This window comes from Aphelocoma coerulescens, unplaced genomic scaffold, assembly GCF_041296385.1.
Source record: "Aphelocoma coerulescens isolate FSJ_1873_10779 unplaced genomic scaffold, UR_Acoe_1.0 HiC_scaffold_78, whole genome shotgun sequence".
In the NCBI taxonomy this organism is placed as follows: domain Eukaryota; kingdom Metazoa; phylum Chordata; class Aves; order Passeriformes; family Corvidae; genus Aphelocoma; species Aphelocoma coerulescens.
The window spans coordinates 471811-487351 of NW_027184064.1; the positions used below are offsets into that span (position 1 = coordinate 471811).

The window sequence follows — 15541 nt, forward strand, 5'->3', positions numbered from 1 at the left end:
ATTTTAGTCATCTAAACTAAGGAGGACATTTGCTGTTCTTGAACAAGTTGTAGATATGGAGATTGTTATTGAATGTCCTTTTCTTGAAAGTAATTACAAATTAAGTAATTATTGCAAATTAGGTACACTTTGAATGTTTATAAAAGTGGCTTCAGGTTGGTGTTTGCAGAATAAAGCAATATGAATCACAGAAGCTGTCTTACGGACTTCTGCGAAATGGTTTTTGATGTTTCAGTGGTTAATAACAGCACATAGAAGGTCTGATGCTTATTTCCCTATTATGTTGTAGTTCTTAATTATAAGTTAATAGCAGAGCTATTGGAAGTGGTGTTACTTTGGTCCCTTGACGGAAAACCTCTTGAGAGTAAAACCTTGCAGACTGTGTTTTCTGAATATAACCTGAATTGTGAAAAAAGCCAACACTTGTTGGTTAAATAGGGATTATGAAGCGCTATTAGCAAATACACTAATTGTATCTGCAAAAAGCAATGACAGAGAGAATGGAGGGGGGGAGAGGGCTATGCTTTCTGTCTTAAATAATGATAGTGTTTGACACGAAAAGGCCTTTTGATATTATGATGGAATGCCAGTGAGCTAAAAAACTCCACATACTTTTTTTCTTAATGTAAGGTATTCCTTATTATAGTTTTGTTATTGGATAAACTTCTTTCAGTCCTCTGTACTCTGCTATCAAAATCATTTTTGCGTGTCTCAGGAATGGTATAAATGGCATCCAGCATGTCATGTGGATGTGCATCTCTTCTCAAACAGATGTGTTAAATTGCCAGGCCTGAAAGACAGGAAAGCAGAGGCATCTCTACTGCTTCCTAGCATGGAAAGGAAACAGATTCCCTACATATTAGTATTTTAATGCTTGCATGATTTCTTTTTCCTGTGTTATATGTAACTCAGCATTTTGAAATAAATACTTGTAATGACTATTTTCCCTCTAAAAACAAACAGAAAAATGCTATGAAACACCTATTCTTAAAGATAGGCTCCAGTAATTAAATTATGCCATTCAGGTGGCCTTGCTAAGCCTGACCTTGTTTTGTCCCTCTTCTTTCCATATCCAAAGCAGTTATATACCCAGTGGGCTTTATCTTACAGAGCTGTCTTCTGATTTCAGTCTTTAGTGTTGGTTGGATTTTCTTTGCTTTAATATCCCCACCTATGAAAGCATGCAAAATACTGAAAGCCTACTTGAAAGGTATTTTGAATTTGCTTTCTTTAAAACAATATTTTAAGCACGTCATCATTTATCTGCTCATAAGGAAATGTAGCAAAGGAAGATGTGCTCAGCTGGAAGTGAAATGAGTCTTGAAACTGGAAGATAGGCCTCTGATATGCTGGAATTCTTTATGGGAGTTCCTGCTGTCAGCATTGAGCTTTACCACAGCCATGGAGCCTTTCTTTAAGAACTTGTACCCTTACACTTCTAAAAATCAGTAATTTTGTTTTCTATATGAAGAAGATGTCAGGCTAGTGCTTGAATGTCTTGGGACATAGTAGACTAATGTAGAGATCTAAATAGTGTACCGTCAATTCAGTTAATTTTTTCAGAGTCCTGTAGATGCCATTTTTCAAATTTATGTAGTTCCCATTGCAGAAATCATATTACAGATGTCTTGTGTAAGTGATGAGTAGTGTTCTTACTTGGTCTCTGAAAACTGGATATACTGAGAAAACCTGAGCATAACATTTGAAGTAACCTTGAGATGCTGTGCTAATTGGTCTTTTATTTAATGATTTGCCAAGAGGCAGGAAAAAAAGCCATGCTGCTACTTCAAAGTTGTTTGCAAAGGAGACAAAATAATATGTGATTACAGTTCCAGTAATATGCTTGGAGTTTCTGCTTTTGCAGAATATTAATAAATAGTTGCTGTTAATGTAATTTGCGTCCTGTGAGTTACTCTTTGGGAGACTAATCTTACTGAGAGCTCTAGGATTAGTGAAGGAGAGATTTACCACTACAGGTGTTGGTGTAATAAACTGGACTATAGCTTTATGTTATTCAGCATTACTTCTATAGAAGCTGCTTATCAGTGTAGATCAGTGCTCTAGATTATTTAATTGCATTGTAATGCAGATATTTTTTTCTTTTGAGGGTATGAATGTAAATGAATTAAACCATTGGTTATGAAGAAAACTTGAGTGATGCATAAAATTCGTCACCAGCTCACATATTTAAGCTGGATATACCTTTGACGTGACCAGCGATTAATTCATTCACAAGTTTAAAATGTTATGATAGTATGGGTGGGACAAATCATTGTGTTGGTTTTACTAATGTTTTAGTCTCCTGCATTTTTTATTTTAGGTTTTATTCTTTGTTAGTGTATGTTTTTTTACAGAAAGTGCTACATTTCCCTGCCTTTCCCCCAGAATACTGGTGTTCAGTTTCCTTTGTGATCAAACTGCTGTTCGATGTTTCTTAAAATAAGTAATATTTCATGAGATTTTATGTTATCAGGAACTTGCACCATATAGAGACCCCTTGAAATTAGTTATCTCAGCTAAATTTTATCTTTTATTTTTGGCTTTTATTTTGCTTTAACTTGGTGCGTTAGGTTTACAGTTGGACTCAATCTTTAAGTCTCATTCAACCCAAATGAATCTTTGATCCTATGATCTAAGTACTTTAGTTTGGTTTACAATGTCTGTTAGTTGCTTTAGTATTTCTTTATAATTAGAAACATTTAGCTGTCCTAATCAATCAGATGAAGTGCTATGCTGAGCAGGTCATCAGGTCCTGACATCTCAAAATACAGAAGGCTAAATGTGATCATCTGGTAATTTAATTAAGCTGGGAGATGTCATGGCTTTTCTGAAGGGAATGAGATTTTAAGTAGACAGGCATAGGTTGTGTTTTTAGAGTTCAATTGATAGCACTTTAAATTTTATCTGTCTTTCTAGCTAGGACAAAAAAAATACAAAAGCTCCCAGTTACAAAACCACAGGGCAAGTTCTTGATAAATTTAGAACTATGATATTGAGTGAAAAAAAATTTTAAATCTGCCTCAGTGTGACTACTGTGTGCTTTATTAATTTAATAAAGATCTGAGTTGGAGTAGCGGACTGGGAATATAGAGTTCTCATCCATATATCACCTGTGGAATGACTTACATCTATTTTTATTGAAATTTTGATAGGGTTATGTTGCATGTATAAAGAAAAATAAAATAGTTAACTTGGAGGCTATTTTGCAGATTGTTATAGACGTGTTACATTTGAGTTGCTCTCCAAAGTTTCTGAAGGTATTAGGAGGAGTAAGCATGTGATAGTTTTGCTGATCGAGGCAAGCCAAGACAAGGTGACACCCCCGTTATTGGAAAATTCTCTAATTTTCCAGTGAAACAACAGTGATAGTTGACTTTTAAATGGTGCAGAATGTACTTGTTTCACAGGAGAAGAGAAATTGAGATAGTAAAGGGAAATCTCAGCCAGCTGAGGTGTTCCTGTCTTTTTATATATTTTTTATTTTTTTGAGCTGAATTGCAGTGGCAAGTTAACATCTTGTGAAAACGAAAAGAAATGTTCTCTCCTTTCTCTTTAAAAGAAAACAAACAAAACCTTGGTTTAATTTTGGCATTTTCACTTTCAATGCTAATCTAATGGATAGTTAGATGTTTGCTCCTGCAGTGTTTCTTAGTGTGGAGTTTGGGGTTTTTTTAGTACTGTAGGCATATAAAATTCTTTAAGTCTTTTTTTGTGTTTGTTTAAACAAAGAGTGAAACTAATATCCCGGGTTTGGATACCTCCCATAATACCATAATTCTGTTTCTTCAGTTTTTTGTGAATTTTTAAAATGTTTTTTATTTTCCTCTTGAGAAGTTTTCTAGCTAAGAGATTAAAAGTTGAAAATAGATATTTAAACTGAAATGAATACTCTGCTGTACCTTGAATATGATGGACTTGCCTTTGGAGTGTGAGGGGCAGTGGAGAGCTGTAGACTTGCCTCTTGAGGTACCTAACGCAGAGAAGAGGTTTCTCTTTGTGTCGTGTTCCTCAGATGTAAAACAGAAGTGAGTCCTTTTAGCTTATACATTCAGGGGTTGGCTCTTGATTTGCCTTCAGTGCTGTGGTCCCATGGGAGAGATTTAAATCCATGCTGAGGGTGCCTCTCATGTCTGGCTCTATGCCCCAGCAGTGCTTGGTTTGGGTGTCAAGGACAGTATGTCTGTGGTTCAAGAGGAGCCCCTGTCTTGAGCCTGGTATTCTAATGCTTTTTGGGGAGATGGTATTCTGTAATTCTTGATTGTGAGCTGTGGTTATACTCACATCGCTTTTACCGGCTAGGCTTGTAGTTCAACACCTTAGCCTCAAGCAGTCTAGAGAGGTAGCATGGACGATCTAGCATTTCTGTAGCTCTAAAAAGCGGCAAATGGTAGCTGCAAAGCTAATACCACTAGTAGAAGCAAAGAGGTAGAAATATAGCCCTTGGCTTATGCTTCAGTCTTGCAATCAGATGCTTTCAATAGAGACAGACACACATGAGTTATTCGCAGAAGGGAGCTGAGCCAAAGAGGGCGGGCCCACTCTGAGCTCTCTTTTATTCAGGGGAAGGGAAAGGGGAGAGCTAGGGGCGGACCTGGGGTAACTGGCCAATCAGACACTGCTCCAGAGTCTGAGTTACTTTTGGTTTTGCCTGCTCATTAGAACAAAGTGGTTCAGAGAACATGGCAGGGGCAAGTCCTGACTTGTCTCGGGGAGGGGGAAAGGTGACCTCGGAGCAGGCAGCAACAGTGAGCTAGACCTTTAGCAGACCTATTTTGATACCTCTCCAGCCCCTCTGTATTTTGAGGTTCAGTCCAAGAAAAGCTTAGGTGGAAGCTGCTTTTAACCCACCATCTTCAGAAGATATGATAAAATAGAGCCTGTATGCTCAACAAGGAGATGAACTACTGAGGGGCTTGAAAAAAGATACACAGTGAGCTTTTTTAGGAAACTCTTGCTAAAAACTTGTTACTTTTTTGTTGTTAATAAACCCCTCCTCCCACAGTATAACAGCTATGTTTGGAAAATTAAACTTCTATAATTGTGCTCCAGCTGTGCTTGTTGTTCTGTATTTACCCCAAGTTGGTAAGAAGACAGTTTTGGGCCACAAAACAGTTTGCTTACAGCTTTAAAATGATACTATTGTAATCTGAACTTCTGTGAAGACCCCAATTTGCATTTCTCACATCTTCCTGAGTAAAAAATTTGGTCTTTGCTGCAATGGGTGGATGAGTCTGGAGTTTGTTTCAGGCTTGCTTGACCTGTTGCTGCTTTGGCTGGACTGAAATGTCAGATGTGAGCTTAAAACTTTTCTTCTCCTTCCAGGTGCCTGCTGATGGAAATGCAGGGCTGCTGGCGGAGCCTCAGATTGCCATGTTCTGTGGCAAACTCAACATGCACATGAACGTGCAGAACGGAAAGTGGGAATCAGACCCCTCTGGCACCAAGACCTGCATTGGGACAAAAGAAGGGATTCTTCAGTACTGCCAGGAAGTAAGTGCTGTATCATGAATAACTGTAGTGGTTGTTCGTTCGAAAGCCTAAGTGCAGGCGTGTGCTGGAGAGCTCAGTCTGTAGGGATCTTTCGTTTTATTTTTTGACCTCTTCTGCTCCATTGCCTTCTTGTCCTTTCTGAAGAGGTTCTGTCCAGCGCTTGTTAAAACAACTTTGGGAATTGTTTGCTGAGGGAGTCACTGGGACTGTTGGAAAATTTTGTCTCTCTCTCTTCTACTCTTGGGGGATAATTTTTGTATAATATGTGTGCAGTAGACTTCTTTCTTATAAAGTGTTCTGAATAAAGCTGAGGTGGCAGTTTATTACTTAAAATGCCCTTGGTCTTTTTGGACTAATTTGGAACAATAAGCTGAAGCATGACTTTTGTTGTTCTACCAAGACACTGAAATGCACTTGTGCAGTCCAGAGTTATTGGCCTCTGCTGCACGCAGAACCATTCAGAATTTCTTAATAGAAAAGCTTCCCCTACAGATGACATCACAATGACTGATTTCATATTTGAGAGCAGAAACTTTTTACCCACTTGCTTATATCCTAAGAACAGATTGTGGATCTAATTTTGTTTTGTCTCCATGATGTGATAGTACGATAACCTCATACCAGTGTGTGACAATTTGAAAAGAAAATGTGTTATTTCATGTAGTGAAACAAGAGGGCATGGTTCGAGTTGCCTTAGTCCTTACATTTGCTATGCCATCTCTTTTTTTTCTTTTTTTTCTTTTTTTTTTTTTTTTTGGGGGGGGGGGGGGGGCTATTGCATATTGCCATAGGAGTAGCTGTTTTGTTTCCTAAATGTAAAACCAGTTCCTGTGAAAATATTTCTTTAGAAAGCAAGACAATTTATTTTTCAGGTCTCTGCTCTCTTAGCATCTTCATTCCTGTCATTTCACCCATTGATTGTTCTTTGGTTTTTGTAGTGTTTTGTTCAGTTTTTGTTGCATTTGGGCAAAATATTCATTTTAAGGATGATTTTGTAATGGCAATTGAAATTGCTTCTTCATCAGTAGCTGTGACTCTTTACTAAGAAAATTGCTTTGTGAAACTCATATTTTTGTTTGTCACTAACAAAAATACCTAACCTGTCTTACTAGTACAGTTTCAAAGATTTCTTCTGGTTTTCTGTTGTCTTTGATCTAAATAAAGTTGAGTTATGCATAATGAAATTATTGAGGGTGAGGAAAGGAATAATTAAAAAAAGAAGAGCATCGATGACTAAAGGTAATAAGGCTATATGAAATTACAGGAATAAATATGTGAATTATGGAAGTAAGATTAGAAAGTTTGGGGGCTCAGTAGGTTGGAGGTTCAACCACAAATGCTGCAGGCAGGGAAGGATTGTGGAACAAGGTCTCAGAGCTGTAACCATCAACCGACTTTCAGGTGATTTTGAAATTTGGGGTGGCATTTAATAAAAAAAAGCCCTCTCAGAATTAGAGAAGAGGTAAGCAAAAGCAGTCAGAAGGTAATAGACAATAGATTGTTAAATTGATGCCTTTTCTTGGTCTTAAAATCAAGAGTCATACATGGTTAGAAGGGGAAAAGCGATTTTACCTTGGTATTTATTTTAAGGATCCTTAGGTGCACACGTCCAGGTCATGTGCATTGAAATGCACCCCGCAAAATGCGCGCCCCAGAAGATCTGGTATAACATTATAGGTTTTACTAATTATCATATCTATCAAAGATTCCCCGGTGAGAGGCTCAAGTGAGCCACCCTCCCCAAGGAGCCTTCCCCTGGATGGTTCTATCTTCATTTACAGAATGTGTTCTGGAGAGGACTTTGAGGACTGGGGCACACTGACCACTAGCTAGGAAGCTTCTAAAATGTTTAGTCTCTTAGCTTGACAAACAAGTCCAAGAATGTAGGCAAAAAGCACTAAGAATACTGTAGTTGTAAAAAGGTATATAAGGGGTATAAAAGAAAAGGCAAGAAATCTTCATGGCATCAAAATGACAAAGAGACTAATAAGAAAAATTTGGGCTCTCTAAGGTAAAAAATTGTTTGCCATGTATGGAGACCAAGAGAGCTTAACTGGGCAAGGGTGCAAGCAACTTGGTCTGGCATAGATGTGAGTCCTGGCTGGAGCTGAGGAAGGTCTAAGGAACCATGATAGGTCTCTTTTAATGTGAATTTTTTTTCAAATCTGAAATTTTCTCGTAACTGAAACAGAGGAGAGACCTTGTGTTACTTGGGTTTTTAAGGGTAAATACTTAAACTCCAGTGTGTTAAGCCCTATTTTGTGTGCTTGACTGTTTAGTAGCTTAGTGAAGATTAGATGATCACCATAATTTTGCAGTGTCTCCAGCTCCAGTTAAAAGTATGGCTTATGGAGTTCTGCCCTGTTGTGGGGCAAAGTGCTGGCAGGTCTACTCCCTAAAAATGGGGTGGGCATTTATAGATTTTAGTTAATCTCTGTTAATTATGTGAGCAGTATGCTTTCACCAACTTGAAGTGAGCAATTCTGCTGTGGTGTGTTGAAACATGGGAATCTCGCAAACAGCCCCCATCTTTTCTTGCTGTGCTCACCAGTATGCTTTCGGTTTGTTTGCTGGAAACTGCCAATGTCCTGCTGTCCTGCCATGTCCTTCCCACACACCTCCTTGAGATGCACAGTGCAGCTGCTCTAGGCTGCTGATGGAGAAGGGACAAGGTGGTCCAGGGCATAAGAGCATGAGGTAGCAATGGGGTCTCTGCCAGTAGGTGTTTTGGGGTGGGTGGAATCATGTGAGCCCCAGGTTTTTGAATGCTGGTAATAAATTCAGAAATGGATAGCAAATATTAGGAAGTTCAGATCTGCTGACAGTAATTTGAAACAAAAAGCCACATGGAAGTTGATCCAACCCAGCAGCATGGCAAGAAGCTCCCAGTTCTGTACGACTCTTGCCCATGGTCCTCTCTCCTTCCCCACACCCCTTTGGCCAGATCTGTGGCATGCTGGGCTTTGGCTTTGGCCAGGGAATGGCACTGATGCTTTACTATGATTAAACTTGCCCATGACCCCACAAGACAGATGGAAGAGTTGGTGTCCTGGGTTGCAGTGTATTCTATTACCATCCTCATGAGCTGTTGAAACCAGGTGGGGCAGTGTTTCCTTGCCTCCTGCCCCCGGACTATCTTTCTGTTAATGGCCCGTCAATGCCATGCCCCATGACTCAGAGATAACTCCCTCCGGACTATCTTCTGTTAATGAGCCCATCAGCGTCTTGCCTCGTGACTCATCATCCCATTGGGAGATGCTCCACTCCGAGGGAGGAACCAAGCATTCCATCCTGGATATAATCTGAGATTCTGAACACCAGAGGCAACTTTTCCACTGGATTCCCAGAGGACAGAAGCTATATAGTCACCACTAGACCTTCCGTGGAAGAGCAGACCCCTCTACAGGATCACTGCTTTGACAGAACCACATCCATCACTTCAGGAGGACTGCAGCCACCATTTTTATTGGACTACCACCACCACCCTGACTAACAGGGTGCTAGGTTGTATCCTGACTCTGTCAGTTTAACCCAGTGTTTTCTGCCTTTATTTTTTTTTCTTTTATTTCCCTATTAAATTGTCATTCTGACTTGGTGCCTCCCACTAGTTTGTTTTGGCACCCAATATGGGGCCGGGTGCTGAGAAAAGTCAGAATTACAATTTTGTGTTGTAGAAGCCACCTACTCACTATGATGCTCAACGTGCCTACATGGGTCTTGTACCTAGCTCTCTATATTTTTCCACACGTGGGGAACTCTCTGCTGATTGTAATGCTCCTGTGTAGACCAGGGTATGGTATAAAATTTGCTTTATTAGTCTATTATTCCTACTGCATGATAACCTCCGAGGCGATGACCATAATTTGGAATATATACTCAACTTTGTCTGCTTGTCCTACTCCAGGTGGCTACATCTGGGGCCTCAACAATCACACCCAGCCCCGTGGGGGAGGATTAAAGAATGGGGTTTTTTTCAGCCTTTCATGCCTGACACAACAGTTTTTGAAAATATTGAGTTCCCTCTGGATGTCAAAGAAAGCATAATTTTACTGTTAGTTCTGCTTTGTCTTCTCTGTACAGCCTGCACCGTGTCCACCATGCTTAGAATCAGAGCTATGGCACAGCATCCTCAGGATGAGAGAGAAAAGAGCAGAGCAACAAACGCCATGTCTATACAGATTGTCAAAAAGAAGAAATGAACCAAAAGCAAAGAACAGTGTCCATCTCTATGCAGACTATCACAGAGGAGAAAAAGGTGCTGTCAGAGTCTCCATACAAACTGTCACTGAACCAGAACAGCCTAAACCGATAGCAGTTGCCCCCATTCAGAAGAAGAAATCAAAAAGCAAATCAGTCCGCAGAGCGACTGATCAGGATGCAGCAGGACCTTCACACCCAGCAGAAGAAACAGAGCCAGAGATCATCCCTCGGTCGCTATCTGTCGGAAGCCGTGGCGGGACGGGGAGCTCGGATCCCCGGCGGGGGGAGAAGATCAGACACCAGCCAATATGGTTGAAAAATACACTCCGATTTATTAGCAGTCTAAAGGCACTTATATAGTATACCAGCTTGTTAGCTCCTAAGTGGCTTACTTATCAGGACATATTTCTATTTCTACACAATCAGACTACATTGGCAGTCTTCCACAGTCTTGTTATGTTCAAAAGAATGTTGTCCTTGCCTCCCCATCGCACCTGCAAGTACGTTACTCCCTGAAATTTCTCAGGCTGAAATTGTTTTGCTTTTCACAGAGGCTTTTCCCACGGAAAGTGTCTCACACACACAGGCCCAAAAACCTCCAGCTCAATAGCTTGCACAGTTCTTTTATTGATCCCAATAATTCCATTCTCCAACAAATTCCCCGTTTTTCTTTTGTGCAAGCAATGCTGGAGGGATCGCAGATGTCGTGACTTTGTATATTATCTACTGCGAGCATCGGGAGGCAAGGTGAACAAACTGCCAGTTCTACAGTAATCAAATGCTATACAAATAAAACTAGTTATAATTTTAAAGTCTAGCAACTTTAATTATCCCTCTAAGTTGAGACCGTCTTCTTCTATAATTATGTAGTTAATTGATGTAACTTACTTATCTATTAGTGAAATAGGAAGAATAATTAGAAAGACTTAAACAGCATAAACCTTTAAACCTTTCACAGCCGTGGCTGTGGCCTAATAGCAGAAGATCAATAGCTACTCAACTTTATATTATTACATGTCTAACATTAATAATACACACTTAACTTATTAAGCACGTGCAAGGCTATATTAAACTTAATGGCTGCGCAGTGTTGACATCACTTAAACTCTACACAACTTAACTTAGCAGAACTTATAATTAACTTTACTTAAACTTAACTTTAACAACACTTAAACTTAACATGAATTAAACTTAACACTACTTACACGTTATACAACTTAACCTTATCACTTAAATTCTACAGAACTTAAACTTAACAGAACTTAAAATTAACTTTTATTTCAAGACATTCAAAAAAAACAATTTTTCACTTTACTTCTGAGTTTGGTGTTATACTCAAAAACTTTTTGCAATATACCCAAAATTTTATGCAATTATTTTTCTTAGTTTTGTCTTTGGAAAAATTATTTTTCTTAGTTTTGTCTTCGGAAAGAGTTCCCCGACACCCACCACCAGTCACTAGCAACCACCCAGGGCAGCTGTTATTTTTGCCCCAGAGTCTCATTATTTCTCCCGCTATGGAGAGTGGTGGATCTGGTCCTCAGGACAGGTCTCAGAGTCCCAGCTGTTATGGTAGTGGCATCACTTTCCTCAGGAGCTGATGCTGACTGTGCTGTCTCGTTTAGGGGTCCTGTAGCATGGCACCACTCCACCGGGCACCTCTCTGGTCAGTGATGTAGCAATGACTTGTCCCTGTTGTTGCAGGACATTCTGCAGTGTTGCAGTCTACGCTTGTTCCCAGAGCAGGAACTGTGAAGGGGTTAACAACAACTGTAGGATACTGATGTAATGCTTTTGAACACAGGACATCTGCTGTAAAGACAAACTATAAAATGCTTAGTATAGATAAGTTAGTAAGCTTTTTGATGACTTTTTGCATTAGTTGTTTGTACTTCTCTTTCATTTGGGGCTGTTTCCGGGTCGCCCCGGCCGGCTTTGGCTTTTCAGGAGACGAAACTGTAAAAGCTGCGCTGCTGCCGGCTGTCCCGCAGTCCGGTGCGGGGGGGGGTCACCCTCCGCCGCTTTTGGCTGGGCTGCTGCTTTTGGCCGGGCACCAGGGCTGCCAGTGTCTCTTTGGCCCGCCCGCGCCCCGCCCCCTGGGTCTCGTGTCTGCGCTTCCGCTTTCGCGGCCATTACTCTTCCGGCTGTCGGAGAGTTAACATCCGGCTCTGCCGGGTTTAGTAACTCTCGCAATGAGCGAACGCGCGCTGCTGTGTTTGTAATGGTTTTTCTTGTGGCCAGCCGGAAGGACCGCGCTACCCCGGACTCTGCCGCGGTCTCTGGCCGCTGCTCTGTAAGTCCCGCGTCTGATACTTTCGCAGAGCTGCTACAGCCCGCGCTGCCGCTCTCTACAGTCTCTATGGCAACCGCGGCAACTGTCTTTTCTGTTTTTACTTCTGAGAAAGTACTAATTACTGCTCTCCAGGTGGATTTGGGAGCTCTTGTTTCTGTAGCTTTCATTTTAAACTATCTTGGATTAACTAGTTCCTTATAAAGGTTTATCTCCTTAATTCCCTGCTTTTCTAAAAAGCGTAAAAACACATTAAAGGCTGCCTGAGTTTCCATGACCGCGTCCACAAACCCGCGACTCAGTGCGAAACACAAACCGCATCCAAAGCGAAAACCCCGCGTCTCTGCGCGAAACTATTACCCGCGGATAACCCACGAACCCACGTCCAGCGCGGACCCGCGACTCAGCGCGGAAACAAAAACCGCGGACAAACCGCGAACCGCAAACCACGAACTAAAAACCGAAAACCCGCGGACTACTCTGATACCACCCGCGCCTCTGCGCGCCCCAAGTATCAGGGTACTGCAGCGTCCAGGCAAGCCTTTAGCAGCCAAGCGGCGAACCACCGATGTTAAGGTGGCCCAGGCTAGAGGTCGGCCGACCCTCCACACCCGCCGGCGCTGCCCCGGCACCGCATTAGGCTCCCGCCAGGTCAAAGGGAGTAAAATACCAGTCCCAGTACAAATTCCGAGTTCCGTGTTCAGGTCCCGTACTCCGCGTTCCAGGTTCCGAAGTTGGTGTTCCAAGTTTGATGTTCCAAGTTCGGTGTCCCTGTTCAGGCGCCAGATGTCGTAAGCTGCGGCGGGACGGGGAGCTCGGATCCCCAGCGGGGGGAGAAGATCAGACCCCAGCCAATATGGTTGAAAAATACACTCCGATTTATTAGCAGTCTAAAGGCACTTATATAGTATACCAGCTTGTTAGCTCCTAAGTGGCTTACTTATCAGGACATATTTCTATTTCTACACAATCAGACTACATTGGCAGTCTTCCACAGTCTTGTTATGTTCAAAAGAATGTTGTCCTTGCCTCCCCATCGCACCTGCAGCTATCCTTGGGTGAGCTGTGTGACCTGCAGAGGGAATTCACCCACCAGGCGAACAAGTCCATCCTGACCTGGCTGCTGCGCATCTGGGACCCTATAGCCAATGACACCATTCTGGACGGAAGTGAGGCCGGCAACTGGGATCTCTGTCCCGGGATGTGGTCATTGACCAGGGGATTGGGAGAGAACCCAAGAAACTCTCAGTCTCTGGCGGCGACTGCTTACAAGTGTAAGGGACAGGTACCTTTGTAAAGAAGACCTCCAGGTACACCAAGGAAAATGGAGCACAATGGAACAAGGTATCCGGTGCCTGAGGAAATTGGCTGTGCTGGAGATCATTTTCTCAGAAGACGAGAGATTTCCTAAGAGCCCAGTGCACGTCACAGATGTGGTTGAGGTTCTCACGCCTTGGACCAGAGATGTACTCCCGTTACCTGGCAATGCTGCAATGGAGGGAAGGTGAGGACAGGGTGGGCGTCTTGGTCAACAAACTAAGGATTTACGAGGACACTGTCACAGCCCCGTTTTGCACCCATATCTAGTCCATAAAAACAAGGCTGGCTGAGCAAGTCCGGAGCTTGATTGAAGAAGGCCATCAGAAACTGGAAAAGGAACTTAAGGAAGAGATTTACCAGATCTTGCCAGAACCAACAAGAGTCTCTGCCATTAGGAGCCGGCGTCCACCAGCCAGGGAGAGAAGATGCACCCCACGAGGTAATCTCTGGTTTTTCCTTGAGGAACATGGAGAAGACATGAGTAAGTGGGATGAAAAACCCACCTCCTCCTTAGTAGCCTGGGTACGTGAACTAAAAAGAGGGGCAACTACCACAAGAAGCACGTCTAGAGTCAACACTGCTCTGGTCTCTCGTGCACAGAAGTCCACATGGTATAGGAATAATAATATGACCGATCCTCTTGAAGGGACCTCAGAAGCATGTTCACTGGAGTGTGCCATGACCAGGAATAGAGGGGCCCTGCCTCTAGCCAGGTAGAGGAAAGGGGCAATCGGGTCTTTTGGACTGTGTGCATCTGATGGTCTGGCACGTCTGACCCACAAAAATACATGGTTTTGGTTGACACTGGCGCTCAATGTACTCTGATGCTATCAAGGTATGTGGGAGCAGAACCCATTTCTATTTCTGGGGTAACAGGAGGATCCCAGCAGCTGACTGTACTGGAAGCTGAAGTGAGTTTAACTGGGAATGAGTGGCAGAAACACCCCATTGTGACTGGCCCAGAGGCCCCATGCAGCCTCAGCATAGACTGTCTCAGAAATGGGTATTTCAAAGACCCAAAAGGACTTCTGTTGGGCTTTTGGGATAGCTGCTGTAGAGACAGAAGACATCAGACAACTGAGTACCTTGCCTGGCCTCTCAGATGACCCCTCTGCCGTGGGACTGCTAAGAGTTGAAGAACAAGTGCCAGTCGCCAGAGCAACAGTGCATCGTCGGCAGTACCACACCGACAGAGACTCTGTGGTTCCCTTCCATGAGATGATTCGTAAACTGGAGAGCCAAGGGGTGGTCAGCAAGGCCCATTCACCTTTCAACAGCTCTATATGGCCAGTGCATAAGTCCAGTGGAGAATGGACACTGACAGTGGATTACTGTGGCCTGAATGAGGCCATTGAGCGCTGCCGTGCCGGACATGTTGGAACTTCAGTACGAGCTGGAGTCCAAAGCAGTGAAGTGGTATTCCACTATTGACATTGCCAATGCCTTCTTCTCCATTCCTTTGGCAGCAGAGTGCAGGTCCCAGTTTGCCTTCACCTGGAGGGGTGTGCCGTATACCTGGAACCGACTGCCCCGGGGGGGAAGCACAGTCCTACCATTTGCCATGGACTGATCCAGACAGCACTGGAAAAGGGTGAGGCTCCAGAACATCTGCAGTACATTGATGACATCATTGTGTGGGGGAACACGGCAACAGAAGTATTTGAAAAAGGAGAGAAGATCATCTAGATTCTCCTGGAAGCTGGTTTTGCCATCAAAAAAAGCAAAGTCAAGGGACCTGCTCAAGAGATCCAGTTCCTGGGAGTAAAGTGGCAAGATGGACAGTGTCAGATTCCCACCGAGATTGTCAATAAGATCACAGCAATGTCTCCACTGACCAACAAGAAGGAAACATAAGCTTTCCTAGGTGCCATAGGCTTTTAGAGAATGCACATTCCCGAGTACAGCCAGATCATGAGCCCTTTCCACTTGGTTACCTGCAAGAAGAACGATTTGCACTGGGGCCCTGAACAGCAGCAAGCCTTCACCCAGATTAAGCAGGAGATCGCTCATGCAGTACCCCTTGGCCCAGTCAGGACGGGACCAGAGGTGAAGAATGTGCTCTATTCTGCAGCCGGGAGCCATGGTCTGTCCTGGAGCCTTTGGCAGAAGGTGCCTGGTGAGACTCTGGGTTGACCACTAGGATTCTGGAGCCGAAGCTACAGAGGGTCTGAAGCCAGCTACACTCCCACAGAGAAGGAAATCTTGGCCACCTATGAAGGAGTTCAAACCACCTCAGAGGTA

The 15541-nt window shown here is 42.9% G+C and overlaps 1 protein-coding gene across 4 annotated transcripts in view; it reads left to right on the plus strand.

The window, feature by feature from the left end:
* Window positions 1-15541, plus strand: part of APP (amyloid beta precursor protein) — a 248267-nt gene that overhangs the window by 42482 nt on the left and 190244 nt on the right. For all 4 annotated transcript variants that reach the window (XM_069000240.1, XM_069000242.1, XM_069000239.1 and 1 more), the window contains exon 2: window positions 5323-5490. In XM_069000240.1, coding sequence (XP_068856341.1) covers window positions 5323-5490 — 168 coding nt within the window. The remainder of the gene's footprint in view (window positions 1-5322; window positions 5491-15541) is intronic.